The sequence below is a fragment of the Lipotes vexillifer genome, unplaced genomic scaffold, assembly GCF_000442215.2.
Source record: "Lipotes vexillifer unplaced genomic scaffold, Lipotes_vexillifer_v1.1 scaffold534, whole genome shotgun sequence".
Lineage (NCBI taxonomy): Eukaryota > Metazoa > Chordata > Mammalia > Artiodactyla > Lipotidae > Lipotes > Lipotes vexillifer.
Window position 1 is genome coordinate 2,016,317 of NW_006787833.1, and position 27,723 is coordinate 2,044,039.

The 27,723-nt window shown below is 39.4% G+C and overlaps 1 protein-coding gene across 1 annotated transcript in view; it reads left to right on the forward strand.

Moving 5' to 3' along the window:
- ITGA8 (integrin subunit alpha 8) overlaps positions 1-27,723 on the forward strand; it is a 179,593-nt gene that overhangs the window by 102,664 nt on the left and 49,206 nt on the right. The window contains exons 18-24 of the mRNA XM_007460903.1: positions 4-98; positions 1,436-1,573; positions 2,066-2,133; positions 3,720-3,867; positions 11,063-11,155; positions 15,707-15,786; positions 21,092-21,172. Coding sequence (XP_007460965.1) covers positions 4-98; positions 1,436-1,573; positions 2,066-2,133; positions 3,720-3,867; positions 11,063-11,155; positions 15,707-15,786; positions 21,092-21,172 — 703 coding nt within the window. The remainder of the gene's footprint in view (positions 1-3; positions 99-1,435; positions 1,574-2,065; positions 2,134-3,719; positions 3,868-11,062; positions 11,156-15,706; positions 15,787-21,091; positions 21,173-27,723) is intronic.

The window sequence follows — 27,723 nt, forward strand, 5'->3', positions numbered from 1 at the left end:
CGCTCTTCCTTGAAAACCATCAGTCACATCTCGTCTTCCCTCTTGTGATAAAGAGGCAGAAATCCCTCCAATGCCAGGATTTTATCGTTTACCTTCGAGTAAGTGTTCCAGAATCACCTTTCTGGCCTCTAACATTGAAGTCCAAATTCCAACCATTTTTCTCCATTTAAACATCACAGTGGTTCACACAGACCCACATCTATTTTCACTTTATAGGAGAAATCTTTAAGGCCACACACTCCTCTGTTGAGCCTGACTTCAGCCAACCTAATGATGTATTGCTTGTAATTCCTAAGCTGCTTCTTTTTTTCTTTTAATTGTTATTAGAGTTTAGTTGATTTACAATGTTGTGCGAGTTTCTGCTCCTAAGCTTCTTCTTGTTTTGAATACACTCTTTAGTCCTAGTACTAACTCAGGTGGTTTTCATTTCTAACTGCCTCCCCGCAAAAAACATAAAAGTTAGACACAACTTATTTGAATTTTTATGCTACGTGAGGATGTTTGGCCAGATTTTATCAATGTGCGTTTCTGAGCCAACTTAGGAAAAGGGTGAGGCATTCAGAGGCTTTATTAAAAGTAAATTATAATTACATTTTTAAAGCAATGTACTTTTACAATAACTCCTAAACCTACCATGATATAGAAAGCCAAAATGCGTTATGATACAGTTATTTCATCTTCTTACCGGTGATGAGGTTGTGAAGCCTCTTTTCATTTGGTCTCCTCTTTGAGGGGATATAGTAAGGGGAAAACCTGTAGAAAGCAGAGTTTACAAACACATCCTAGAATGAAAAGCTGGTGCACGACCCTTGTGTCTCATTATGACTGATACTGGCACCCGGCTGAAGGGCGGCATGCCCACTCCATGGTTTGGGAGTTCCTGTGAGTCCAGACCTTGCTACTGGTACTACCCCCTCCCTCCCCAGGAAGGTTCTGGTGCTTTTTCTAAGGGAACTTTATATGTGCTGAAGGTGTTTTGAAGTTCATGCAAACAAGGACTTAAAGAGATGATAAGAAAGGAAGAGAATCGAGAGGTTTTCTTCCTCTGAGCCCAAGGGGACTTACAAATTCTGCCAACCTCATTAAAATAAAAATCCCAGTTCATGAAACTTTCAGTGACGTTTACTGTGCAACTGATTTTTAACTGTGCAATTTGACCAATCCGTGTGAGTTGCTGAAGATCTGGAGAACCTGAAGATTTTGCTTCTAGAAGCATGTATTTCAACGAAGCCTAAATGATTCCAACTCTGAACATACGTTCATTAAACTGGCTTCTCTATGCCACGTCCACAGCATGTGCCTAGGCCCGCTGGGGTGGTAATTACTTCATCGTTCACTTTTAATGGCCAGAGGCAAATGCTGCCTGCCTTTCACCAACTAACATCTTGCAGCCATTTTACAGGGCCTTTCTTGAGTTTGTGATTATTTTCCCTAGGATGAAACTGAATTCCGAGATAAATTGTCTCCAATCAACATTAGTTTGAATTACAGTTTGGATGAATCCACCTTTAAAGAAGGTCTGGAGGTGAAACCAATATTGAATTACTACAGGGAAAACGTTGTTACCGAACAGGTAGGTCCTGGCCCGTCTTTGATGGTATTTTCTCAGTCAGGCCCTGGGCATTGCTCCTGTGACCTTAAGATGAAATCCAGGCCCTTTTGTTTTCATTCCTGCATACACACTTGTAACATTTGGGAGGTTTCTCTGAACATGTTTCCTGAAACACTGCATCCCTGTGTTTTCAGAAGCCCTTCCTCTTGTGGAACCAAGATTTAATTTGTTCAAAATGTGGCTGTAACAGAAGCAATACAGCCTGTAATCCTCAAAACATCGGCCAGAGTAGCATCCTTTACAGACATTTCAGAATGAATTGGAATCGGGCTCCTAAGTAAACTAGCCCATAAGGGGAGGTCACTGCCGAACAGAGTTTCTAGCTAGGTGGACTCATGCAGAGTGAAAGGGAAGCTTTGGTTTAACTTGTGGGATCATTCATAATTTTCAAGAGAAAGGATGGGATTCAGGTTTTCCCAGATTCTTCCTGATACATGTTTTTCCACAACACAGGCTCACATCCTGGTTGACTGTGGAGAAGATAACATGTGCATTCCTGACTTGCAGCTGTCAGCTAGACCGTAAGTTTAAATAAATAAACTTGTCCATTTTACCTAATGGCATACAGGTGTTTACTTAAAGCTTCTCTGGAGAAAGTATACACTTCCAACCACTACCAAAATAAGTGCACTGCGTGAAATTTCTGAGCTTGGCTACACTTTGGGTTAGCCTGTGGCTTAGGTCTTTGTCATTGGTGTCAACTGACACCCCCCAAGACTTTGCCTGAGCCGTTCCATCCTTCACCAAAAGTGGGGGGAATGTTTCTGTCTGAGGTTAACTCATCTCTGGTGGTTCCGGTTGCTCTCCTCTCTACCTGCCTCAACCCATCCCCACCCCAGGAACCATCTTGCTGCCAGTGTTTGGAAGCTTCTTGGTAACCTCTCAAGGGGACTTTTTCCAAACTTCATAATCTAGCCAGTGTCCGAAGCAATAGCTTTGATTAAGGGTCCCAAGTAGGCATTTCCAAATGCTGTTTCAATTTGAGGTCTGGAGTGAATTAAATGTCCTCAGAATACCTCACAATCAGCTATTTGAGATCTTCCTTTATCTGCCTCTTTCTTCCCTCTTATTTTCCACTTTGCGTCACACTCAGCTTCCCCTCCTACTTTCTAAACCACTTCTCTCCCTCTCTTCCCATTGCCCATCTTCCTCCTATGGGATGTGCTGAAGCCGTCTCCTCCTGGCTTCTGAGCCAATTGTTAACTTTTCGGGAATTTTTCCTGGCAGATCGTTAAGTATGTTGGGAGCTTGAAATGGATCACAGTGGGAGGATTTACACCACTGGAATCGGCAAATGCTACACATCCTGGTTTTCTTTGTTTCCTTTTGTTTTTGAGAACTGGTTGTTACTTTATTTATTATACAGGGTTTTTTTTTAATAAATAAATAAATTTATTTCGGGCTGCGTTGGGTCTTCGTTGCTGCGCACGGGTTTTCTCTAATTGCGGCGAGTGGGGACTACTCTTCGTCGCGGTGCGTGGGCTTCTCATTGCGGTGGCTTCTCTTGTTGCGGAGCACGGGCTCTAGGTGCACGGGCTTCAGTAGTTGTGGCACACGGGTTCAGTGGTTGTGGCTCACGGGCTCCAGAGTGCAGGCTCAGTAGTTGTGGCACACAGGCTTAGCTGCTCCACAGCATGTGGGATCTTCCCGGACCAGGGCTCAAACCCGTGTCCCCTGCATTGGCAGGCAGATTCTTAACCACTGCACCACCAGGGAAGCCCTATTATACAGTTTTTAAACGTTACTTTCCATTTACAGTTATTCCAAAGTAGGGGCTCTATTCCCTGAGTTGTACATACATCCGTGAGCCTGTCTCAGACCCAGTGGTTTGTACCTCCCCCCGCCCCCGATGTTGCCCCCTCCTCCACTGGTAACCACTAGTTTGAAGCGCTGGTTGTTAAATATTTACCAGAACACCCCTGGATGTTTTCCTGTCCTTCTCATCCAGACATAGTTTTGATTCTTCTCACCACCCCCTCATGACGATCCATCTTGTTTTTTTTCCCCAGTCTTGCATGTTTACATCTTCTTCTAAGTCCTTAAATAAAATATCCATGAATCCAGAGATGCATAGTACCTAATGATTCTTTTTAAACTGCATTTTTAGAGATAAGCATCAGGTCATCATTGGAGATGAAAACCACCTTATGCTCATAATCAACGCGAGAAATGAAGGGGAAGGTGCCTACGAAGCCGAGCTCTTTGTGATAATTCCAGAAGAGGCTGATTATGTTGGGATTGAACGCAGCAACAAGGTAATGCCTATAGGTGATCTGGAGGAGGAAAGAGCTCAGTATATTTTTGAAGACAAATCCATGTTAAGTCATCTTAGCTGAGGATTTCTTCCTCAATAAAAGAAAACAAAATGGCACCTTATTTTGTTAAGCAGAATAGCAACGGCCCAGGAAGGAAGATGGTCTTAAGCAGTATTAATATCTTTCTTGGCCACGGTGCAAAGATAAACTGGCCCAAGATTGGGAGCTGAAACACGGAAGACAGCTGTCTGAAAGAAACAGCTCATCAATGTGATCCATCTGCTACACTCCCCAAGCTAACTCCCACCCTCCCTGGCTGTTTTCTGGTCTTTGAGTTCCTTTATGCTTCAAGCAGGTCCCAGGAGGTCTGGTTTTCATTACTGCTTATGGAGGAAGGTCTGACCAATCCCAGCTGAGCACTGAAAACAGCCTAGACAGGCACTGGAAAAGAAACACGTTCATGTTTTCTTTCTTCTTGGTCCACCTTTTCGGGACCGGGACCAAGAAAAAGCCAGGTTTTTGTCATTTGCCAGTCCTGCAATGCCAGTATTTGTTAAACTGACAGCAATGCTTTTTATAGATTTCCTTTCCTTATCACAGTATGAATCTTCCCACTCAGAATATCCTCAGGTTCCGCTCTAAAACCATTATAAATACACTGAAGGATAACAGAGAGAGTCCCTTGGTTTCAGAGGTACACAGACTCACAATTAAGGGCAGAGACCAAGTTTCACACTTTTATAGTCATCCCTGCACTTCACGTAGAAGTCGGCATGATGAGTGTTATTTAAATTCTTGCTGATGGATATGTTCATTTAACTGAAGTTTATGAAAGTTCTGCTACTTTCCAAAAACTGCATCCTCTTGGGAATGTGCATATTCTAATGATCAAATAATTTAATGAAAAATAATTCCTCTAAAGAAATGCTAACAACGGTTGTGATGTCAGTATTTGAAAGGCAGTTACAAATGTGGGGAATACAAAATTCTCTGTGCACACCTCTAGTCTCATGACTTATGTTTTGACTGAATTATCTTCTCAGTGAAAAAATAACCCAGAGGAGCAATAATCAAGTATCTTTGACAGTTGTAAAATCATCACGAGTTTCTGTTGAAGAAATTTGTAGGAACATATCACTTAAGAATAATTACATGCAAATAATACATAAACAAACAAACAATGAAGCTCAAGTATGTTATTTTAAAAAATCTTCCAGGGCTCTTCCTATATTTTGTTTTTTTTTTTTTTGCGGTACGCGGGCCTCTCACTGTTGTGGCCTCTCCCGTTGCGGAGCACAGGCTCCGGACGCGCAGGCTCAGCGGCCATGGCTCACGGGCCCAGCCGCTCCGCGGCATGTGGGATCTTCCCGGACCGGGGCACGAACCCGCATCCTCTGCATCGGCAGGCGGACTCTCAACCACTGCGCCACCAGGGAAGCCCTCTTCCTATATTTTTATTTCAACTCCCTTTCTGTCACTGCACCCCTGACTTTGTTAAACAAAGCATCTATTCAAAATATTCTTCTTTTAACAAAACATCTAGTTTACTGTTCACTGTTGGGTGGAAAATACAGGAAACATTTATCATTTCTATCTTTGGCTTTAAACATTATAACAGACATTATCTATAATTTCCAATGAGTCTTTAACTGTTTTTCCTCCATCAGATTCCCTTGGGCAGAATTTGGTTTGACATGACTAAGCCACATTCTAATTCCTTCTTTGTTGTTAAGCAGTTTGAAGTTTGTGTCTCTTTTTATTTATACTTGGTTCAAGTTTTTTTTTAACAATTTTCTCTCAAGGGGAAAAGTATGAGGGATTATCTGATTGTCAGTTTTGTTGTTCTTTGGCTAAAAACATTCATCTTTTCGAAAATGTAGAAGCTGATCATCTCTTTCTCTGGAGACCTTAACGGAGCCACAGCCTTTACAATTCTTTTCGGTGACCTTCTAAATTTTTCTAGGAATAAAGGCCCATGTGCTCTATCTTTTTATTATTATTGTTGTAAACTATATGTAACATAAAATGTACCATGTTAACCCTTTTGAGGTGTACAGTTCAGTGCCATGAAGTATAATCACATTGCTGTGTAACCATCACTACCGTCCATCTCCAGAACACTTTCATCATCCCACACTGAAACTCTGTACCCATGAAACACCAACTCCCTCTTGCCCACTTTCCCCAGCCTCTGGTACCCAGTGTTCCACATTCTGTCACTATGAATGTGTCTATTCAAGGGACCTCATACATGCTCCACTCCTCTGTCTCAAACTACCTCACATGCAGTGCGTCTGGAACTAGACGTCATCTTCCCACACTCCTCCTCTCTCTAGCCTGTCTCAGAGAATCGCGCCAGTCTCCACCCAGTTTCTAAAGCCTAAGTCAGTCCTACACCTGTCCAACCCTATCCTCTCTCCATCTCACTGCCATGGTCACTGCCTTCCTCCAGGCTGGCACAATCTTCTCCCGAGATGGCTACACCAGTCTCCTAACTCATCTCCCCATCTCCCAGCCTCCAGCCCCTTCCCTGCATGGGAAGCTCTCTTTCTTTCTTTCTTTTTTTGGCTGTGTTGGGTCTTCGTTGCTGGGCTTTCTCTAGTTGTGGTGAGCAGGGGCTACTCTTCGTTGTGGTGCACGGGCTTCTTGCTGCAGTGGCTTCTTTTGCTGCAGAGCACGGGCTCGAGGCGTGTGGGCTTCAGTAGTTGTGGCACGCGAGCTCAGTAGTTGTGGCACGCGAGCTCAGTAGTTGTGGCTCACGGGCTTAGTTGCTCCATGCCATGTGGGATCTTCCTGGACCAGGGATCAAATCTGTGTCCCCTGCATTGGCAGGCGGATTCCTAACCACTGCACCACCAGGGAAGCCCTGGGAAGCCCTCTTTCTAAAATGCAAATCTGACTCTGTCACTCTCTGGCTGAAAACCCTCACTAGCTCCCCATTGCTTGTAGGATAAAGTCCTACAAAGCCCTGAGATGACTTATGAGGCCCTTAATTACATCACCCCTGCTGACCTCCTCAGCTTCATCATGAGTCTTTGCTTCTTTCCTTTACCTCCCACCCTAGTCCTAGAGGGATGGAATTTCTTTTCTGTTTCTGTAATACCTATGCACCCTCCCGCCACAGAGAGCTCGCACCTGCTGTTCCCTCTGTAACTCTACTCTCTCATCCCCTTTCCCCAGCTTACTTCTTACTACTCACCTTCAGGCCTCAGCCTAATAACGACTGAGGCTGCTGAAATTCACTGAGCAATTGCTATGAGCTGGGCTCTGCTCTGTGCTCTTGCAAGTATTCAATTTACTTAGTCCTCATAACAGCCTGATAGAGAAACGGTAAGGTTGTCATTATCCCCGTTGTATAGATAAGGAAAATTCAGAAACATGCCCAAAGTTACACAGCTATTACGTAGCAGAACCAAGATTGACACCTCAGCTGTCAGGTCCAGGCCCGTCTTCTTAACCACTGAGCTGCCAGGCCCCCTATGAGGTTATGTCACTTCCTCCAGGATGTCTTCTCTGATTGCTTACTTCTATGTGCCTGTCCTCCTCCATCACTGTGAATTTCTGCTCTCATGAAACTTAACAAACTGTACTAATTGTGTGTTTCCAGTGCTTGTTACAATTGCTTGTGATTCCTTATTATGATTCTTATAATAATAGGACATTTAAGGGGGACAAGGGTGTTTTTTTTTTTTTTTTTTTTTTGATCAGTGCCTGGTAAGTGGCAGGTACACAGTAAATATTTTCAGTGAATGAATAAGACTCTAAGAGCTATAAATGGATGAGAACAAGATAGTCCCAGGAACAGCTGAGGAAAATAATCTAGAAATACCTATAAAAACAATCATTGTTTCTCCCACTCAGAGAAAGGAAATAAAGGTTAAAAAAAGAAAAAGGGTAGGGAATCTGGGGAGAGAAAAGATCTCTGATTGATGTGAAAAAGCTATTTCTAGAAAGCCAGGGAAAAAAACGTACATATGACTTTCAACCTTCAGATAAGATAAAAATATTTACTATAGAAACCAAATCCTTGAATTATATTCAAGGGACACGTGGGTATTTTGGAAAGCTTTTGCTGAGTTCTTTTTTTTTTTTTTCCCGTTTTCAGGATTGAGTTAGTAATCCCAACACAAAACATCTCTGTACAATTAGGGTTAGTTATGGATCCCTCAGAACTTGAATGCATGCTAAAGCTACCTTTGAGAAGCAAAAATATTATCAGCTTTTGGAAAATATGTTTCTTACCTCCTTAGGATACTAACATGTCACTCGGGTTATTTGGAAAGAGCAGGTATTAAATGCTGCCTCTGAATATCAGAGATTTCATTTCTTTCTCATGAGTTAAAACACACCTTTCAATGGCTGATGGCAGGAAGAGGGCTTTATACTCAGCTGTGTGCTTGTCCATTTCATTTCAGGCTCCTTGTAGGAAAGATTGGGAGCTACGTTTGCTGTGTATCTCCTGACACCGTCTACTACTTTGTGCTAGACATTTTTCTAGGCACCGCGAAGAGAACAGATACAAAAAAGCCCTGCCTGCTTAAGCTTATTTTCTTAAAGCGTATGATTTACCCACAGAGCTCTTGACTTAGGTATCTGGGGTTTGTTTGCCTTTTCTTTGTTTTGGTTTTGGCTCTTGGTTTTTCTCAACCATGTGGAAAGAACGGAAAGGAGGTGGTTTCTGAAACTTATCCTTGAAAATTCACATTACTTCCTTAAATGAAATTTCGATAGAGCTGACAGACGGATAAGTGGTCCTCGTATTTGGAACCCTCTTCCATGGTCCTCTCATGGGGTCCTTTGTGAAAGTCCTCAGTTTGCAAGCTTATCTTTAGGAATGAGGCTGACAGGTAATATATCAGTAGCACTTAACAAGTTAGAGTGAAATAACGGATGAACATATGTAGCTATTACCAAAGGCAAGAGCAGGGCCATAGGGACATTGGGTTTTGAAAGATGGAAAGGGGCTCAGGGTGGAGATCCAGATGTGGATTTCTAGCCTGAAGACATAAGGGAGAGCTGTGACCAGAGGACAGGAGTCCAAAGATAAACCTCCTTTACTTTCCCCTCCGTTGGGTGTAACTTTTTTTTTTTTAATGCTACCACATAGAAATAACTTTTTCTCCACTCAGTTTATATATCCTTGCAGACTATTTTCTCTACCCACACATACACACCTCCATCTCTACGTCTACGTTTCATAGACTATCATTCCAGATCAACACTCATAGATATAACACATCCTTTGTAATTCTGGCATAATATTCCACTGTAAAGATCCATTAATTTAAACACAGGAACATTTATAATAACACAAACATAGGTTAATAACTCCTTTTCCACTAGATTTCACTGTTTTCGTTTCATTTGTTTTTCACATAAACATAGGACAGAAGACTAGAAAGCAAAACACCACAATCTCAGTTTTTTCCACTAAACTGAAACCAGTGTTGAATCACAATCTTGTTCTTGCTAAAATAAACAATATTTTAAACACAAACACAAATGCTGCAATAAATATAACCCTTATTTTCCCTCGTGTACTAAATTGCCATTATGGTACAAATAACAGGCTTTGGCAATGGACTCAAAAAATGCAGTTTAAGATCCAGATCATCTCCTAAAATTATTCTTTGAACCTCAGAGAAATCTCCAAAATGAATGAACAATAATCAAAAAATTAGTCCTGAGCTATCAGATGCTCAGGTGCCCAGTTAAACAAAGCAGTTTTCAAGAACTGGGGCCCAATAAGAAATACTAACACCACCTCATACAATCAGCAAAACAATAGTCTCCCCAAATTTTCCCCTTAAAAATGACATCATCCTCAAAAACTTCAAAAAAGAACTATCATATGATCCAGCAATGCCACTTCTGTGTGTATATACAAAGGAAATAAAATCAGCATCTCAACTGATATCTGCACATCCATTTTCATAGCAGGACTATTCACAATAGCCAAGAGGTGGAAACAACCCAAATGGCCATCAGTGGGTGAACAGATGAACAATATACAGTACACACATACAATGGAATATTATTCAGCCTTAAGGAAGGAAATTGTGCCACATACTACAACATGGATGACCCTTAAGGACATTAGGCTGAGTAAAATAAGCCCGTCGGCTGTAACCGTGAGACCTTCTCCAGCACATAGTTCTAAGTGCCTCTTCAAACTTGAGTTTTTATACATTCTAATCAGAACAGGATATGGGGCAAGACAGGAGGTGAAAAGCAGTGGGTAAGCATAAAAAAGTGTTCTCTTTCCATCTTAAGTATTTATAGGATTGAACTAAGATTGGGTGTGTAATCTCAAAATGGAACCATGGTATGGAGAAATTTGTGTCCAAAGCAATTCTCTTGCAAATGGTCACTGGGTTGGATAGGGTAGGATAATCTATAATATACATCTTGCTGTCATTTCATGTTTGCAAAAATTAATTTGTTTAGTTATGTTTAATTATCCATGATCTTCATGGCCCAAATTGAACATGAACAGTAGTGCAAATCACTTCAAAAATGTTCAGGGCTTCCCTGGTGGCACAGTGGTTGAGAGTCTGCCTGCCGATGCAGGGGACGCGGGTTCGTGTCCCGGTCCGGGAGGATGCCATATGCCGCGGAGCGGCTGGTCCCGTGAGCCATGGCCGCTGAGCCTGCGTGTCCGGAGCCTGGGCTCCGCAGCGGGGGAGGCCACAACAGTGAGAGGCCCGCGTACCACAAAAAAGAAAAAAAGTTCATATAAACAGTCTACTAAGCATTTTCAGGGACTTCCCTGGCGGTCCAGCGGTTAAGACTCAGCGCTTCCACCACAGGGGGTGCAGGTTCAATCCCTGGTCAGGGAACTAAGCTTCCACATGCCACACGGAGCGGCCAAAAAGGAAAAAAGAAAAAAAAAAAATGTGTGTGTGTGTGTATACACACACACACACACACACACATGTTCTACTAAGCATTTTCTTTCTCAATGAAACACAACAAATGTGTTTACCCATCCAACACGTCTCTTCTTAAAATTAAACTTTGGTCTTTTCTCACGAGCTTCTCTTTTGAGTTGATGGTCACACATGAACCCTTGGGCTCAGGCACTCACACAGGTGTTTGAAATCAAGAGAAGCTGCCTGGCCCACAGCATTGCTTTTGCGACAGGATGTTGTTTATTCTGCCCCTGACTCCACACTGGTGTTCTTTCCCGTTGCAGGCACTGCGACCACTGAGCTGTGAGTACAAGATGGACAATGTCACCCGAATGGTGGTGTGTGACCTTGGGAACCCTATGGTGGCTGGAACAAACGTAAGAGAAAACCAGATGCACTTAACTGATTTCTGTCTAATTGAATTTGAAGAGAACTAGTGGAAACCGCCCCCCCCCCCCCCCCCCGCTCCATTAGCACTCAGCAATTTAGCACCTGGCAACTAAAACCAATTAGGCAGGAAATTCCCAGGGTGGTGGGATTTTGCATCACAACCCCACACGGAGTGGACAATCTGAGCTAAAATACACAAAATGATGAAACTTTCATATGCCTTTTTTTTTTTTTTTGTGGTACGCGGGCCTCTCACTGTTGTGGCCTCTCCCGTTGCGGAGCACAGGCTCCGGACGCGCGGGCTCAGTGGCCATGGCTCACGGGCCCAGCCGCTCCGCGGCATGTGGGATCTTCCCGGACCGGGGCACGAACCCGTGTTCCCTGCATCGGCAGGCGGACTCTCAACCACTGCGCCACCAGGGAAGCCCATATGCCTTTTCTTTTGACATCAGTCTTACATGTCTTCAGTCTCAACAAATCTCTAAAAACTATTTTTTTTACTACAGATTTTTTTCTCGAGTATTTTTTCTTTGAATCCAAGAACTACGATGTAAAGGATTTAAGAAATAACAGAATTAAGAATTTTAGCAAAGATGATTAAACTTTTACTTTAGATATACCTCCCATGTGAATATCATTCACAGTGTTTTCCTGTTAAAATATTACCATAATCCAGGTTTGAAAACAGCTTTACCAGGTCTGTATTTTCCATGCATCTTACTTGATAAAGAATAATGCAGAAAATTGTTTATAGCAAGAAAAAAGAAAGGATCAATCATGATCTGTAACAGGCTTATGAAAGAATAAGGAATCTTCTTTTTCTTTCTTTGTTTCCAGATTTAGGAACTTCCCATTCAGGATTACTTGTGGTCAATAAATTCATTTTATGCCATTGCAGTTTAAGTATACACAGAGTAACTCCTTGTAATAAATATCACAGTAGAAATCATTATTTTATGGAGTCATAAATCAGGAAAAAAACCCTGAAATCTGCAAATACTACGTAATTGTTACAAATTAAATATATGTATTCCTCTGTTTTAAATTAGATGCTTATGATTCATTGATAATGAAATGGCCTGTTTGAAAAAACCTTCCTGGAAATGTGTGAGTGTGTACGTTTGTATTAGAACAGCTTCCCAAAGCGTCTTCCAAAGAGTGTTAATCCTTTGAGGCAAGCCTTTAAAAGGGAGCCCTAGAGTCACTGCTGAGAATCACATCCTCCCCTGGGACATTCAGGTGCCTGTTCCATTTTAAAGGTTCTGAGAAGTTCTGCAGGAAGGAAACCTTCTAGCCCAGTGTTTCTCATATTTATTTGAGCCTTTGAAACTTTCTATCCAGTAACACCTATTCCCAGTTTATAATCTAGGATATTGTGCTAAAGTAATATGTTTGCCTTTTTATATTCTAAATTGATTATCATTCCGTTCATCCTGAGTATTTAAAAGATATGCCAAGCTGTAGTCTAGTAAACTCACTTCTTGGGTCAACAAAGTAAATATTTAAATGAAAGGTAAATGTTTATAATAGATTTTTATTAACTAACATGTATTGATTGCCCTCTGTGTTATAATTCCATCACTGGGTGTTTTGTGTGTGTTATCTCATTTAATTTTCACAACTACCAACAATCCTATGAGTCAGGTATTTCTCCTGTGTTATGGATGAGGAAACTGAGACTCAGAGAAGTCAGATGAGTTACCCAAAGTCTCACATAATGAAGAACAGAAACCAGGATTCGAACCAGGCCTCAACAAAAAGCCCACCACGTTCTAGCAGGTCTGCAAAAATTGGATAAAAACTAATGAATAACAGATGAGATTTTTCAGCAAAGCCATGAAAGATAGAATGGGATGTCTAAGCTGAGATATTAGAACATTTTTCATTAGAATCCTTTTATCTAGAAGCTAATAAATCCTTTGACTAGTTTTCAAGAAAAATTCAGCCACCCAATTTGATAGGAAAAGGTCTACCTCAGGCCAGACAGAAATGAATTGACATGGTGGTAATGGTGTTAGCATCTGTAGGTGACCAGGCACTCATTCCTTTTTCAGTATTAAAAGTGTTAAATCCAGACCAGAGATCATCTAAGATCATCAATAACTAAGGATAATCTTGGAACAAAAACTGGACACCAGTGTTGTTCAAAGTGGAGGGTAAAAATGGCAGTGTGGTCTTAGCCACAGATGTGTTTTTGTGAAAAGATGTCAATCCATTTTACCAGCAAATAATCTTTCGAAGTCAAGGAAGTAAATTGTTTGTATTCGTTTATCTCTGAGGTCTATAGTAGAAGAAACCTAATAGCTTTCTTATCTCACCCTTGAATGCCCTTAAACACATCAAATTTTATTGCATTCTGTTTTGTTATAAAATGCTTTGATTTATTTACTTCTTCATTTTTTACTTCTAAAAGAATACATACTCTTAATGGGTTGTAGTAAAATTCCAACTGTAAAAGTAGTCCTAACTATTAAAAAGCATCACAAATTGCCAGGATTAATTATCCCAGTCCTGATATTTTTTAAAAACTAGTTTTCAAGTGACTTTTTACTTTAACAAAGCATTCAAGGTTGTATTCAGAAGTTTACTTCTCATTTGTAAGGAGTAACATCATTTTCATGTAATAGCTTTAGTAATGTAAAATATTTATATACCGATAAGATTTGTAAAAATTCACAAGGTCTCTCTAGTAGGATAATAATAAAAAAAAAAAAAAACAGTGGCTCAACAAAGGCTCTTTAGAATCAATGCCCAGAGATCTGGCTTTTGGTTCTAGTTAAGAACATATATCTCTTATCAGTATGAAATTGTCACACCTTTAGGGTATCCTCATCTTGTGCTGAATAATAAAAGACCAACATTAAACAGGCCTCCCCACAATATAGTAAGCTCCCCATCACTGGAAGTGTGCAAACAAGGGCACACTCTTTTTCACCATTTTTAATTACACCCCTTCTATATGCCTGGTACTAAACTAGAGTCTGATAATATCGAGATGAAAATGTACAATCCCCATTCCATAAGAAACTTAAAATTTAGCAACATTATAGGTTGAGTCATGGGTGAGTAGCAAAGGAGACAAAGAATAAAGAGAACATTTCTGCCTGACCTGGCCTGTGGGCTTGGAGGGTGTATTGCAGGAGGATCCCTTGTCCTGAGTTTTGACGCATCAGTAGGAGTTGTGCAAGTAGAAAAAGCAGGAAAAGACTTTAAAAGTGTCTAAAGAAGAGAGAAGAGCATGTGCAAAGCCCCAGAGGTCTGACAGAAAATTGCACATTTGGAATTATAAAGGAATTCACCCTGGCTGGGGCATAAGGATGTATAGGCTTAATAATTAGGCGCACCCTAATTATTATCCCAGTTTCTCCATTGATCAGCAGTGACACCTTGGGCAAGTCACACTGAGATGGGAGAATACCTGTTTGTAGGAATGTGTGGAGCAATGCAATGATATGGTATATGTAAAGCCACCAGGGCAGTACCTGGCTTGCAGCTCATTCGGTAAGGGCTAGTGAAATGATGATTTATGATAAAAATGATGGTTTATTATTAGTTCATATTATAACTGGTTCATAATAACATGAGTTTGATTGCTGGTTTGATTCTCATAGTGTAGTGGCTGTGAGTTCCAGGTTCTGGAGTTGGCTTGTAGCAATCTCAGTTCCAAATCTAGAGATTATTTGCTCTGCACCTGGAACAAGGCACGTAATCTCCCTAATCCTCAGATTGCTGCTGGACTGTAAAATGTCAGCATTCACAGTATACCTCGTAGTATGGATGTTGTGATTACATGAGACATTGCATATAAGGCTTAGTACAGTGCATGAGAGCCTAAGTAACATAATTACATGTCTCAGCTATTACTTTTACTTCCTTATTTATATTATCATTGGATTCACTTTTCTCCAGGTTTTTAAAAAGCTGTTTTCAAACTATAAAAATATTAAGAACAGTTTTAAAACTTTGGAAAAGAAAGAAAGGTGGAAAAAATAATCCATATACTCACAACCTTAACTGCAGCATATTATCCTGGTAGATTTTCTTACAAGACACCCTCACTCCTGTACAGTAATTTTTACACTGGTAGCCTTTTAAAACCATAGGTGAAACCATGGCACATACAACTTTGCAACCTTTTTTCTTTTTGGACCATAGTTACATTAGAAGCATTTTCCACATGGCATAGGCTTCACAGATGTAATTTCAACGATGACATAACTGTCCATCAAAGAGAATCATCACAGTTTTCTAAATCAATCTCTTCTCGTATATTTAGGTTGTTTTTAATTTAGCACATACAGAGGTGGCAGGAAAAGAGCTGATAGGAGGATAAATGAAGAGAGGGAACCGCAATGTGTAGGGACTCACATCGCCTGGGCCCCAAAGTCTCAGCTACCCCAAGGTAGAAGCAGAAAAAGGGACAGCAGTCTACGGTGGGGATTTGCAGGGATGACTTAAAAAGATTTCTATGCTATGTATAAGCTTCCTTCCATGTAATAAACTTAGTGTCTTGTGATTTTTTTTTTTTTTTTTTTTAGTCCTCTCTGGGCCTCCGATTTGCAGTTCCACGACTTGAGAAAACAAACATAAGCATTAACTTCGATCTCCAAATCAGAAGGTTAGACCTTTACATGCCTGAAATACCATCATCATTCAGTAGTAAAGAGAATCCATGGTGAAATGAATGTCCTCATCAAGCTCCTTCACCTTAAACTTTCTTCTGAAATTAGAACCCAGACGTTCACAGACCATTTTTCCTTTGTTTCTCAGTTATTAGTTATTTCGGGTTTTTTTCTTTTTCTTTTCTTTTCTTTTCTTTTTGTGTGTGTGTGTGTGTGTGTGTGTGTGTGTGTGTGTGTGGCTTTTGAAGAAGAGATCCATTCTGCAGGCCAAGGTGTGACAGTAAAATTTTGTCCTGAGCACGATCCCACCCCACCCGCTCCTCCGTCTTTCCTCTTTCTGATGCACATGGCTTTTCCCACCCCGCACCAGTACCCCTACCACATCCTGCCATTCTCTCTGCTGGGGGTCAGCTAATCCCTGAGAACATAATTTCTGCAAAAAAAAAGCATAGATTTTGAGCTTGCGATCTTGAAATCTAACTTTTCAAGGATGAATGAGTCTCTGATGGTTTAATTGTGAGCAGCAAGGCAGGACGCAGGTAAGGTCATATATTCAGAAGGCAGGACCTTCTCTGGCAACTCTAAGCCAAACCCTGAAGGGAGCTGCCCCTTTTGTCTAAGGCTGACTCTGCCCCACGATTCAAGTGGGACTTTACCTTGTCTCTGTCTATTTTGTTTGCTCCTGCATGGCTGAAAATAATATTTCATGAGTTAAAAGACCTACAGAGAGCAATGTGCCATGGGGGCCAGGGATTCCCAAGTGTGGACTTAAACCCTTTCGCCAGTAAGGGAATCAATGTAATGGCTCTAGACCTGGATGAAAAGAAAAGGATGTTGAATGGAATATATCAGAGTTCATGAAAAATTCCTTTCAGATACATGTAAATGTGTGTCATAAGACATCCTGTAGGATGTATATAAATATATATGTGTGTGTTTATACGTATACACACACACATATGTATTTGTGGTCTGCAATTTTAAACGTTTGAAAAACACTGATATAGACAGCACATGCTCAGTGTGTTCAACCCTTGTTCTAATATAACGATGACTTTGAAGTCAGTACCTACAATTTGGTTCTCAAATACTGGTGTGCATGAGGACTAATCTCTAAACTTACCTTCTGTCCTGCAAGAAGTGAAGTCATTAGAGTGTGATGACTTTTAGAGTAATTACTTTACACAATGGATTACTTTCTAATAGCTACTTCAGTTAGAGGTTTACGATTTTTTTAAAAATATATATATAATCCCGGACTTCCTTGGTGGCACAGTGGGTAAGAATCCACCTGCCAATGCAGGGGACGCAGGTGCCATCCCTGGTCCATGAAGATCCCACATGCCGCAGAGCAACTGCGCCCGTGCACCACAACTCCTGAGCCTGTGCTCTAGAGCCCATGAGCCACAACTACTGAAGCCCGTGTGCCTAGAGCCCGTGCTCTGAAACAAGAGAAGCCACTGCAATGAGAAGCCCGCGCACCTCAACAAAGAGTAGCCCCCACTCGCCGCAACTAGAGAAAGCCCGCGGGCAGCAACAAAGACCCAACGCAGCCAAAATTAAATAAATAAATAAATAATTTAAAAATCTTAAAAATATATATATGTAATCTCTATAAGAATGTAGTAGATTTAAAAAATCTGCAACCTGTGTCACAAACCATATCCTCTCAACTTTGTGATAGATTTCTAGGAAGGAAGGTTTTCTAACTTAGGTGTTCTTGTCTGACCTTAGTCAGTTCTTTTTCGAATTTAACTTAAATATTTTCTGCTGAATCTTAGAGATTTTAAAATTTTTACCCAAATTAGTGATGGGATACAGATGGAGTGAATTCATCTATCATATCCCTTCATTTTACCAAAAGCTCATTAAATCACTTCTTTGTATCTATATAAATGTATATTTTCCAAAAGGTCCAGGTAGTCCAAAATATTTTCATTTGGAAAATCTCCTGTTTATATTTCTAAGTTTTCAGAAAAAAAAAAGAGAAAAAGAAAAAGCACTCCACAGGGAAGGACCACCATCTCTCCAGACACTTCAGTAACCTGAAGTTTCTGTTTTTTCACCATCATTGTCTGTAACATCGATCCCGCAGCAGCAGGAAGCTTCGCATCACTTCAGAAAAAGATACCTATCTCATAAAAGTTGCAGCCTTTAGATAGGAAGTCTGGTACAAAGATGCAAAGCAAATTCCTGATGTTTGCTTCTTACCCTTAATTGCAGTTTCGAATAATAGAATGGATGTAACTAGTAGCTGAATCAAGGAGCAAAGGACACTAAATGATGTTGTAAATGCCTTCCCCAAAACCATCCTGTAGATCATCATTCAAATAATGAATTTAGAGAGGAAGTGCTGAATTTGATGGAAAATAGAAATGGTCGCATTTTAAACATCACTCTTCATCTAAAATGGTCCATGATTATATTCCATATCCTCAGACACTATAGAAACTCATGACTATTTTAACATCTTCCTGAAAAATACAAAAATGCAGAAATGTAGAAAGAACTGGAGAGGCAACAGCAACATACTAAACATCAAATTCCCAAAACATAAGTTCTAGAGATAAAAGTATTTGAGAATACTTTTAATATTCAAATACAGTGGTGAGCATTTATCTGCACGCTTTGCTGGCGGGCTCCAAAGATGTACATAAGTGTTTAATGGATGGTTTGTATTCAGTTTAAATGTGCTTAAACCAAAAATAAATTAAACCAAATGCTCTCAAGTCTGAACTCAGGCTTTTGAGCACATTGACCACCGGTACCCACATGTAATATCGTTTTCCGCAAATAGAACGCAAAAGAGAAAATTAATAAACTTAAAGTATTTTGTGTCACCAAATGTTCGCATTAAGTGGTCACTCCATGCCCTGGCTCTATGTGACATGTAAACATCTTCCTCCCTGCTTAGAGCTGGTCTCAGTTTGCGATTCCCACGTACAAACAGATCTTTGTGATCATCCTTGAAGCTGCTTCCTCAGTAATGGTGAAATGAACATTGTATTGTTTTTGCGGACATTCCAGAGACTGCAGAAAGCATAGGGGGAATGTCAGAAAATAGAAACTAGGAAACAATAAGGAGAAAGAAAATAGCATCGGCGTAATAAGTGAAAAACATGTTTATCCTTGGTACACGACATAAGCTATAGTCATGGAGAGAACATTCATCATTTTTTGAGAAGAACTATAGCACCGACAGTATAAATAGCTCAGCATCCAGGGCAGTGATGAATTGTTTGTTTGAATGGAGCGGTGGTATTAGTGAGGGAGGTTTCCCTCCAGGAAAGAGGTGAAAGATGCACCTAAGTTATATATCCAGCCTGGTGTCTTTTCTTACCAGGAGATTTTGCTGACACCACTGGTTGCAGTACCAAGTGCCCCGGCAAGCCTGTATGACAGAGGGTGACTTTAATTAGCCTTGGATTCTGCCACTGCTTTTGTGACTTTTCAGAACAGCCTCTATAAGCCTCGTATTAGACTCCTGTCCCAAGACAATTGCGATGCTTGACATCTATTTATATTTTCAGGATATTGTCATGAAAATTGTATTATTTAAACCATTTGGAAGCAAAATGCAATAGAATTATAGGATAACTTAAATAAAACTTTTTTTCTATAATTCTAATTTCCACTGTTGCAAAGCAGTAGTGACCTAGAAACTAGAACAAGGTCTGGGTAAAAATGTGGAACAATTAGACTTAAGCTTCCAAACTAAAGAGCTCCCTGTAATGCACTTGGAACCATGAAGTCTGTAACGAGGGGAATTACTTAATGACTTCTTAGTAGTTAGTAAGTCAGAATCCTGCTTTAAAAAAAAAAAAACAAAAAAAAACTTTTTAGTTGACTGATCCTCCCCAGATGTGATCATAATAAAGTGGCCTGGAAACTGGGGTTCAAACTTTGGTGAACAAGTCCCTCTAGGCTCATCACAAGCTTAGCAGTGATACCCCTTTGCAGGAAATGAGCCTGACATTTGCCTGTTTATGTCTTTTATGTGTGTTTGCTGTTTAAGTTGCCTTATCAGTATATACAATCGAACAGCACTTTTCAAAAGCATTGTGGGAACAATTCTGTCTCCTCCTGCTTTGAAAGCAGACCTTTATCATATCTTTTCCAGCTCCCACATTTGGAAAGCTTCAAAAGCTAGTCAGGACATGCCCCATTACCATCATCAGTGTGAGAGCTTGTCCATTGCATCTGCATGAGATTTGAAGATGAAAAAAGAGGAGCCTTTCTCTTCTTAATGAGACCTGAATATAAACGTGACCTGTTAGTGGTGGTGTCATATCCCAGTTTGCTAAAAGCTGCGTTATCCTTTGGAATATTAGGGTGATTTCGATGACAGCCCAGTAAGACAATGGGTGCAAATGGCAGCTGCATCCAAAGCCCAGCTACTGGTCCAGGCTCTTGTGACATGATGTTTTATTTTCCTTACAGCACTGGTTGCTTAATACATGCATTTTTAAAGTTAAATTTTATATCTAATTATATTTGAGAGAAAGAAACAGCAAACTTAAAAATAATTTTGCCAAATTGTTCAAAGAAATATTATGAAACATGCACCTTCTATCTTGAGATTTTTGAGGTGCCTGATGAACATATATGTTATCTCCTAACTGTGTTAATCTCTTCCTGGGGTCTTACTTCTTCTCTCCACTGGCCATGCTTCTAATTCACTCCTCACTCCTCACCCCTCATCCTAGTCAGCCAGTGAGCATGCAGTAAAGTACACTTATTTTAATATTACTTAAGATATAAACCATAAGGAAGATAAGTTTGCTACCAGAACAATGTATGGTATGATGCATTCCAGAGCCAAACACAAACACTTTTTCTATTATGTGCTGCTCTTGGATTATTCATGCCAGTTCTCCTTTTATTAGTATGGAAAATCAGGAGTTGACTGTGCTGTCCTTTCCCATTTGATGGGCAATGAACTTGATGCACAGAGAAGTTAAGGAATGCGTCCCTTGTAGAAGCTGGACAAGAACTCAGCTTACTGCCTTTTGGGCTTAGTCATTGCAGCAAAGACATGTTGGCTTCTCTAGAAATATATTATGTTTTCAGATACGGTGTCTCCTCATGGAAAGTTATTACATTTCTTTTGCTCACAGAGGATCTTAGCATTTCCACTTACAAATGGTTACAATTTTGTAGAATGGATATACTTTTGTTTTCCAAATGATCATATTGGTAATGCATGTTGCTCCTCTGATATATAGAAGGTTTTTTATGATCGTCTATGGTAGTAACACGTCTGAGAAAATAAATTTAAATCATATGTCAACTGTGTTTTAGTTCCAACAAGGACAACCCAGACAGCAATTTTGTGAGCCTGCAAATCAACATCACTGCTGTAGCTCAAGTAGAAATAAGAGGGTAAGTAATAAACAAGGCATTATAGTAATTATACTTTAATAATAGCTTTCTGTATAGGAGTTATGATAAAATACTAGTAAAAACTATATGGAATTTTCCTAATGTATTAGAGATCACAGTTCCCTTTGGTTATAAAGTTTCATTCTTTTCAACCCATCATTAGCTTTCCACTGGTAAGTAGAGTCAACCCTGTATGATAATGCTAAGGCTATCAAAACAGGAGATCACTTTATTCTCCAAACTGACAGTTCAGTAATCAAACTATAAAAAACTAGTGATAACGTGCCGCGGAGCGGCTGGGCCTGTGAGCCATGGCCGCTGGGCCTGCGCGTCCGGAGCCTGTGCTCCGCAACGGGAGAGGCCACAACAGTGAGAGGCCCGCGTACTGCAAAAAAAAAAAAAAACTAGTGATAAGAAGCCAGATAAAATAGGCAACCATGTGATTGCCCAAAAGTCTCACTTCCCCCCGAAATTATTTTCACATAATGAAAATTCAGCCTCACCATACCGCATCTTGAGTTTAAGAAATGGCTAAGTCTTAGATGTGAGGTTTGATGGGCTCTACACTTTGTGTCTTTTTCCTTCTGTCCTGTCCTTTGAAGAAGTTGCCAATAAGCAATCAATTGAGAGACAGGAAGAATGTGGTCAAGTAAAAGGCGTGGAATAAATACCATCTGGGAAATCTGTGCCGGGAGGGAAAAAAGAAATTGGAAATGGACTGCGTGTAGTTCTTATCTTGCACCAAGTGTGGACTTCATTGATTTTATCTAATTCTTGTTTCATCATAACAGTTAAGGACTTGGCTACAAATGTCAACTGGTATTTTAGGCTGAGTTGTCCCTGGGGCTCCAGAAATCCCAGTTCCCTTTCCTTTTCTGTAGGTCCTGAGTCCTGGTGGCTCACACTCCTCCATGATGCCAGCTGTAGATTTCTGCACTCAGAGCCATTGTCATTGTGCATTGTCTTAACTGCTGCCCCGTGTGCTCAATGGCACATACGGGTTCCCCCCCCCCCTGTATGCCATCCTGGCCCCACTGAGTTTCCACCTAGTGGGCTAGGGAATAATAATAATGCCTAACATTTATGATCTCTTCATGTGCTACGCCAGCATGTTAGCATCTCTTAATAAGTGCTTGCACCCTCGCTGTACAAGTGAGAAAATTGTGGTGCAAGGAGTTGAAGGCTACACAGCTAGGAACTGGGGAGCTAGAATGTAAATACAGGCAACTTGTCTCCAGCTACATGTTTATAAATGATCATGCTCTACAGCCTATGAGAGAGAGGCTTTTGAACCTTGTCTACACAAATTTTGTGTGTACTTCTGTGGTTTCTTTTCATGCAGATGAATGTTTTTGACATTCGTTCACTTTAATGCCTGTGCCTATAGTTCATTTATTTGAATTGTGGAAGAATATAACATTGTAAAGCTATAAAGTAACTTATGTATCTATTCTACTTTTGATGAATACTGGGGGTTGTATTTTTTCTTTTTTACAAGCTTTCTTATACTATCTCCTGTTACACACGTGGCAGAATGTCAGAAGGGTATTATGTGCTTAGAAGTGGAATTTCAGGATCAGGAAGTATACACTATTTAACTTTACTAAATAATACCAAACTGTTTTCCAAAATAGTTCTACCAAATTACAGCCCCACAAGAAGTGGATGAAAGTTTCCATTGCTCCACATTAACTGACTTTCAAAATGGTCTAGTTTTTCATTTTGAGCCAATCTGATGGATAGGAAATAATATCCAACTGAAGGTTTAATTGGCTGTTCCTTGATTCCTAAATGAGATTAAGCAGTTTTATGTTTGTTAATTTTTTATTCATCTTATTTGGGGAATTTCTGTTCGTTCTTTTGCACCTATTTCTACTAAGTGACTTGAATTTTTCTTATTAGTTCATAAGAATTCTTTCATATTCTAGAGTTGAGACACTAATCCTTTATCAGTCACGCATGTTGCAAATGTCTTTTCACAGGGTTTGGGTTTTGTTTTTAAGTCAAGTTTATTGAGGTATAAATTATATAAAGTAAAACTGACTGTTTTTTAGGTGTCCAGTTTGAAGAGTTATGACACCACAAGAACATTCACTACAAAACAGTTCCAAAACCCCAAATAGTTTCTTCATGTGCCTTGTAGTCAATTCTACCCTCACTCCCACGCTCTGGCAACCTTGATCTACTTTCTGTCGCTCTGTTTCCAGAAAATCATATAAATATACTCATACAGAATGTAACCTTTTGAATCTGGCTTCTTTCACTTAGCATAATGCATTTGAAAAAAATCCACGTTCTTACATGTATCAGTATTTTGGGTTTGTTTTGTTTTTGTTTTTTTAATTGCTGAGAGGCATTCCAGTGTATGGATGTCCCATGCATAATTCATCCATTCACAAGTTGGTGAACACTGGGTTATTTCCTGTTTGGGGCTATTAATAATAAGTCTTCTATAGGAATTCACACACAGGTCTTTGTTGGGACATTTGTTTTCACAAATGGAGTTACTGAGTCGTATGGCAAGTGTATGTTTAGCTTTATAAGAAACTGCTGAGCTGTTTTTCAAAGGGGCTGTACCATTTCCATTTTGCATTCCCACCAGCATAGCATGGGAGTTCCAGCTGAGCAGTGTGGTTGCCAGCATGTGCTTGAGATTTGTTTATTTGTTTTTAGCCATTTTGGTTAACTGTGTCAGTAAGAAGTATCTCACTGAGGTTTTAATTAGCATTTCCTCATGACTAGTGATATTGAGCATCTTTTCACTGCTTATTTGCCATCTGTATCCCTTTTTTGGTAAAGTGTCTCTTAAAATTTCTATCCATTTATTACTGAGCTGTCTGTCCTATTATCAAGTTGTAAAAGTTCCTTACACATTCTGGATACAAAATCATTTATCAGATAAGTGTCCTGAAAATATTTTCTCCCAGTTTATGGTTTGGCTTGTTATTTTCTTAATAGTGATGTTCAAAGAGCAAACGTTTTTAATTTTGATGAAATCCAACTTCTAAATATTTTATAGTTTGTGGTCTTTGTGTCCTGTCTAAATCTTTGCTTTATCCGGAGTCACAAGATTTTCTCCTATGTTTTCTTCTACAAGTTTCATAGTTTTACATTTTGGTTTATGATTAGTTTTAAGGTAATTTTTGTATCTGGTGTGAGGTAAGGGCCAAGGTTCATTTTTGCATGTGAATATCCACTTGTTTCTGTGCCATTTGTTCAAAAGACTATTTTTTCCCCATTGAATTACTTGGCACCTTTGTTGAAATATCAGTTGTTCATCTGTGAGAATCTATTTCTGTACCTCCTACTGTTTCATGGAGCTACATGTATACATATACAACAAGTCTTGAAATGCAGTCTGTATTGAGATCTTGGTAAACCCCCTTACCAGTTTAGTAGCGTTTTGTGTGATGATTTTCGAAAAAATTATCATGTTATCTGCGAATAAAGACAGTTTTACTTCTTTCTTTCTAATCTGTATGCTCAAAAGTTTAACCAGCTACAAAGTTACAGGGAATAGTCCCTGCAAGAGATCACTCTCACTTCTGACACAAACTACAGATTCGGGTGGTTCCTATCCACCCATAGGTTCAATAATTCACTTAGAAGGACACACCAAACTCTGAAAGCTATTATACTCATGGGTACAATTTATCACAGGGAGAAGATACAGATTACAATCAGCCAGGGGCAAAAGTGCATAAATTGGAGTCTGGGGAAGTGCCAGACACAGGGCTCCCATTATTCTCTTCTGCAGAGGCAGGATGGATTACTTTCCTAGTACTGATGTGTAACAGTATGCTGCTACCAGGGAAGCTCACTCAAGCCTCAGTGTTCAGTTGTGGGTTTTGGGGTTTTTTTTTTGGCGGGGGGTGGAGGGTGCATTCCGTAACATAGGTATGATTGTTTGATTGACCACTTAATAGATCTCAGTCTCCAGGATGACTGAGATGATGTGACCAAACACCCCATCCTGAATCACTCTGTTGGGTCTTTCTGGTGTGAGCCACTCCCACCCCCCAAAACCAAAGATACTCCTTCCTCTCAAGCATAAATTTTTGAGAGCATAGAGGTTACCTCTCAGAAGCTGAGGGCAAAGGCCAGACCTCTTTGAAGGCAAGGTTAAACTGTTTACTGCCTAGTTTTGCCTTTTATTTCTTTTTCTTTTTCTTTCTTACTGCGTAGACTACGACTGCCAGTGCAAGACTGAATAGAAGTGGTGAAAGTAAAAGGTAAAGCCTTGCCTCGTTGATAGACCCTAGCTTGATCTTAAGGAGAAAACATTCAGTCTTTCACCATTAAGTCTGATGTTAGCTGCAGGGTTTTTATAGATGCCTTTATTAAGTTGAGAATGTTCTCTTTTTCCTAGTTTTCTTAACAATTTCTGACATGAATGTGTATTCAGTTTTGTCAAATGTGTTTTCTGTGTCTATGAAGAGGATTAAATGATTTCCCCTTTTTGCCCATTGAAGTGGCGACTCGGTTAATTTTTGTTTCTGAATTTTAAACCAAAATTGCATTCTGGGCAAGAAGCACACTTAGTCATGATGATTAGCCTTTTTATATATTGTGGGATTCAACTTCCTAAAATTTTGTTAGTGACTTTTGCATACATGATGGGAAATATTGATCCGTAGTTTTCTTTTCTTACAATTTTGTTCTCATTTTGGTGTCAGGAGGATGCTAGCTCTTTAAAATTAGATGGAAGTATTCACCCATCTTCTCTATTTTCTGGAAGAGTTTGTGTAGAATGGGTATTGTTTCTAACTTAAATATATGGTACAATTCACCAGTGAAGTCATCTGAGCCTGGAGTTTTGGGGCTTTTTTTTTGGGGGGGGTGCTTTTTGTTTTTGTAGGAAGGTTTTTAACAATTCCATTGCATTCTTAGATATAAGGCTATTCATATTATCTATTTCTACTTGAATGGGGTTTGGTAGTCTGTCTTTCAAGGAATCATCTTTCAAGAATCATCTAAGTTGTTACATGTTTTGGCATAATTTTCTCTCATTTTCCTTTTAACGTCTGTAGGACCTCTAGTGGTTTCCCCTCATCATTCCTGATATTGGCAACTTGTAACTTCTATTCCCTTTAATTTTCCTTAGTCAATCTGGCTAGTGTTCTTTTCAAAGAACCAGTTTTTGTTTCATTGATTTTTCTTTCTTTTTTTTCCTTTTCATTTGTTTGTTTGTTTTACTTTTCTTTTTGTTTTCTATTCCATTGGTTTCTACTTTTGTCATTATTATTTTTTTCCTTCTGTTCATTTTGGGATGGATTTTCTCTTCTTATTCTAGTTCCTCTATGTAGACTTAGAGACTTTCCTCTTTTCTTACATAAGCATTTAGTGCTATAAATTTCCCTGTAATATTATCTTAGCAGCGTAATGTTGGGTTTTCATTATAATAACTCAGCTCAAAATGTTTCCCAGTTTGCTTTGTAATTTCTTCTTTAACTCATGAGCTGACTCATAGGAAGTGACTTGTTTGATTTAGACATATTTGGAGCTAATCTAGATGTTTCACTTTTGTGCATTTCTAATTTAATTCTGCTGTCCCTCTTGATGAGAAAAACACTATATAAAAAAATCAGAGAAGAAAATACAAGCATTATTTTTTTACCATCTTATTTTGATATCTTTTTAAAATTTACACCTAGTGTATATGAAATTTTGTCCCTTTCTTTAAGCTTAGCTTATCTTTGTTTTGCTTACCAAAAACAAACTGAAACTGTTTCTTAATTCCAAAATAAATTTTAGTCCAAGTCATCTAAGTGCTTAATTTAACTGTATTTATTCTCACATATCCATTTTAAAAGATTAATATTTCTAATTATATTTCTGCCATCACTTATGACACCAGTGTTGCTAAGTAAAAAAAGAAGGAAACTTTCTATTTGTTTTACCAATGATCAAAACAGGTAATTAAAATTGGGTTTCTCATGTAGGTGCAGTTATTTTCATTGCTAGATTAATATCCAACAATTTTCCACAGTTTATTCTCTAAGATAAAGGGGTTTTTTTTTTAAACCATTTTGCAAAGTAAAGCTCTTTCCTCCAAGTACTCAGCAAAAATATTTGTTCCAATGTTTAATTCTTCAAGGAGAAAACAGCTAGTGTGTTGAAAATCTTCCATGTTCAGTCTTCAGGAAAATCTAATTTTCTTCTTGGCCAGTGGTGTTTATTCCAACATATTTTATCTAATAATTCTTTTCTAAAACTTACTGTTGTTTTTATGATTTTAAAAATAAACTCAAATGGATTTATTTCTTCGAATGGGGAAAAGTATTGCGAATTGTCCCATTTGTTTCAAAGCCAGATAATATCAACACTGTCTTTAAGCAGATTTACACGTCATTTGTTGGTACAAAGGATTAATTTAGCATACACCTGCAGAGAAGTAAATTTGGCTATAAGAGGCAGCACACATAGTATTGAGCTCACAAACAGTAATAAAATTGTGTCCTTGATAAACAACAAGGTCCTACTGTATAGCACACAGAACTATATTCAATATAAACTGTAATGGGAAAGAGGATGAAAAAGTATATATATAC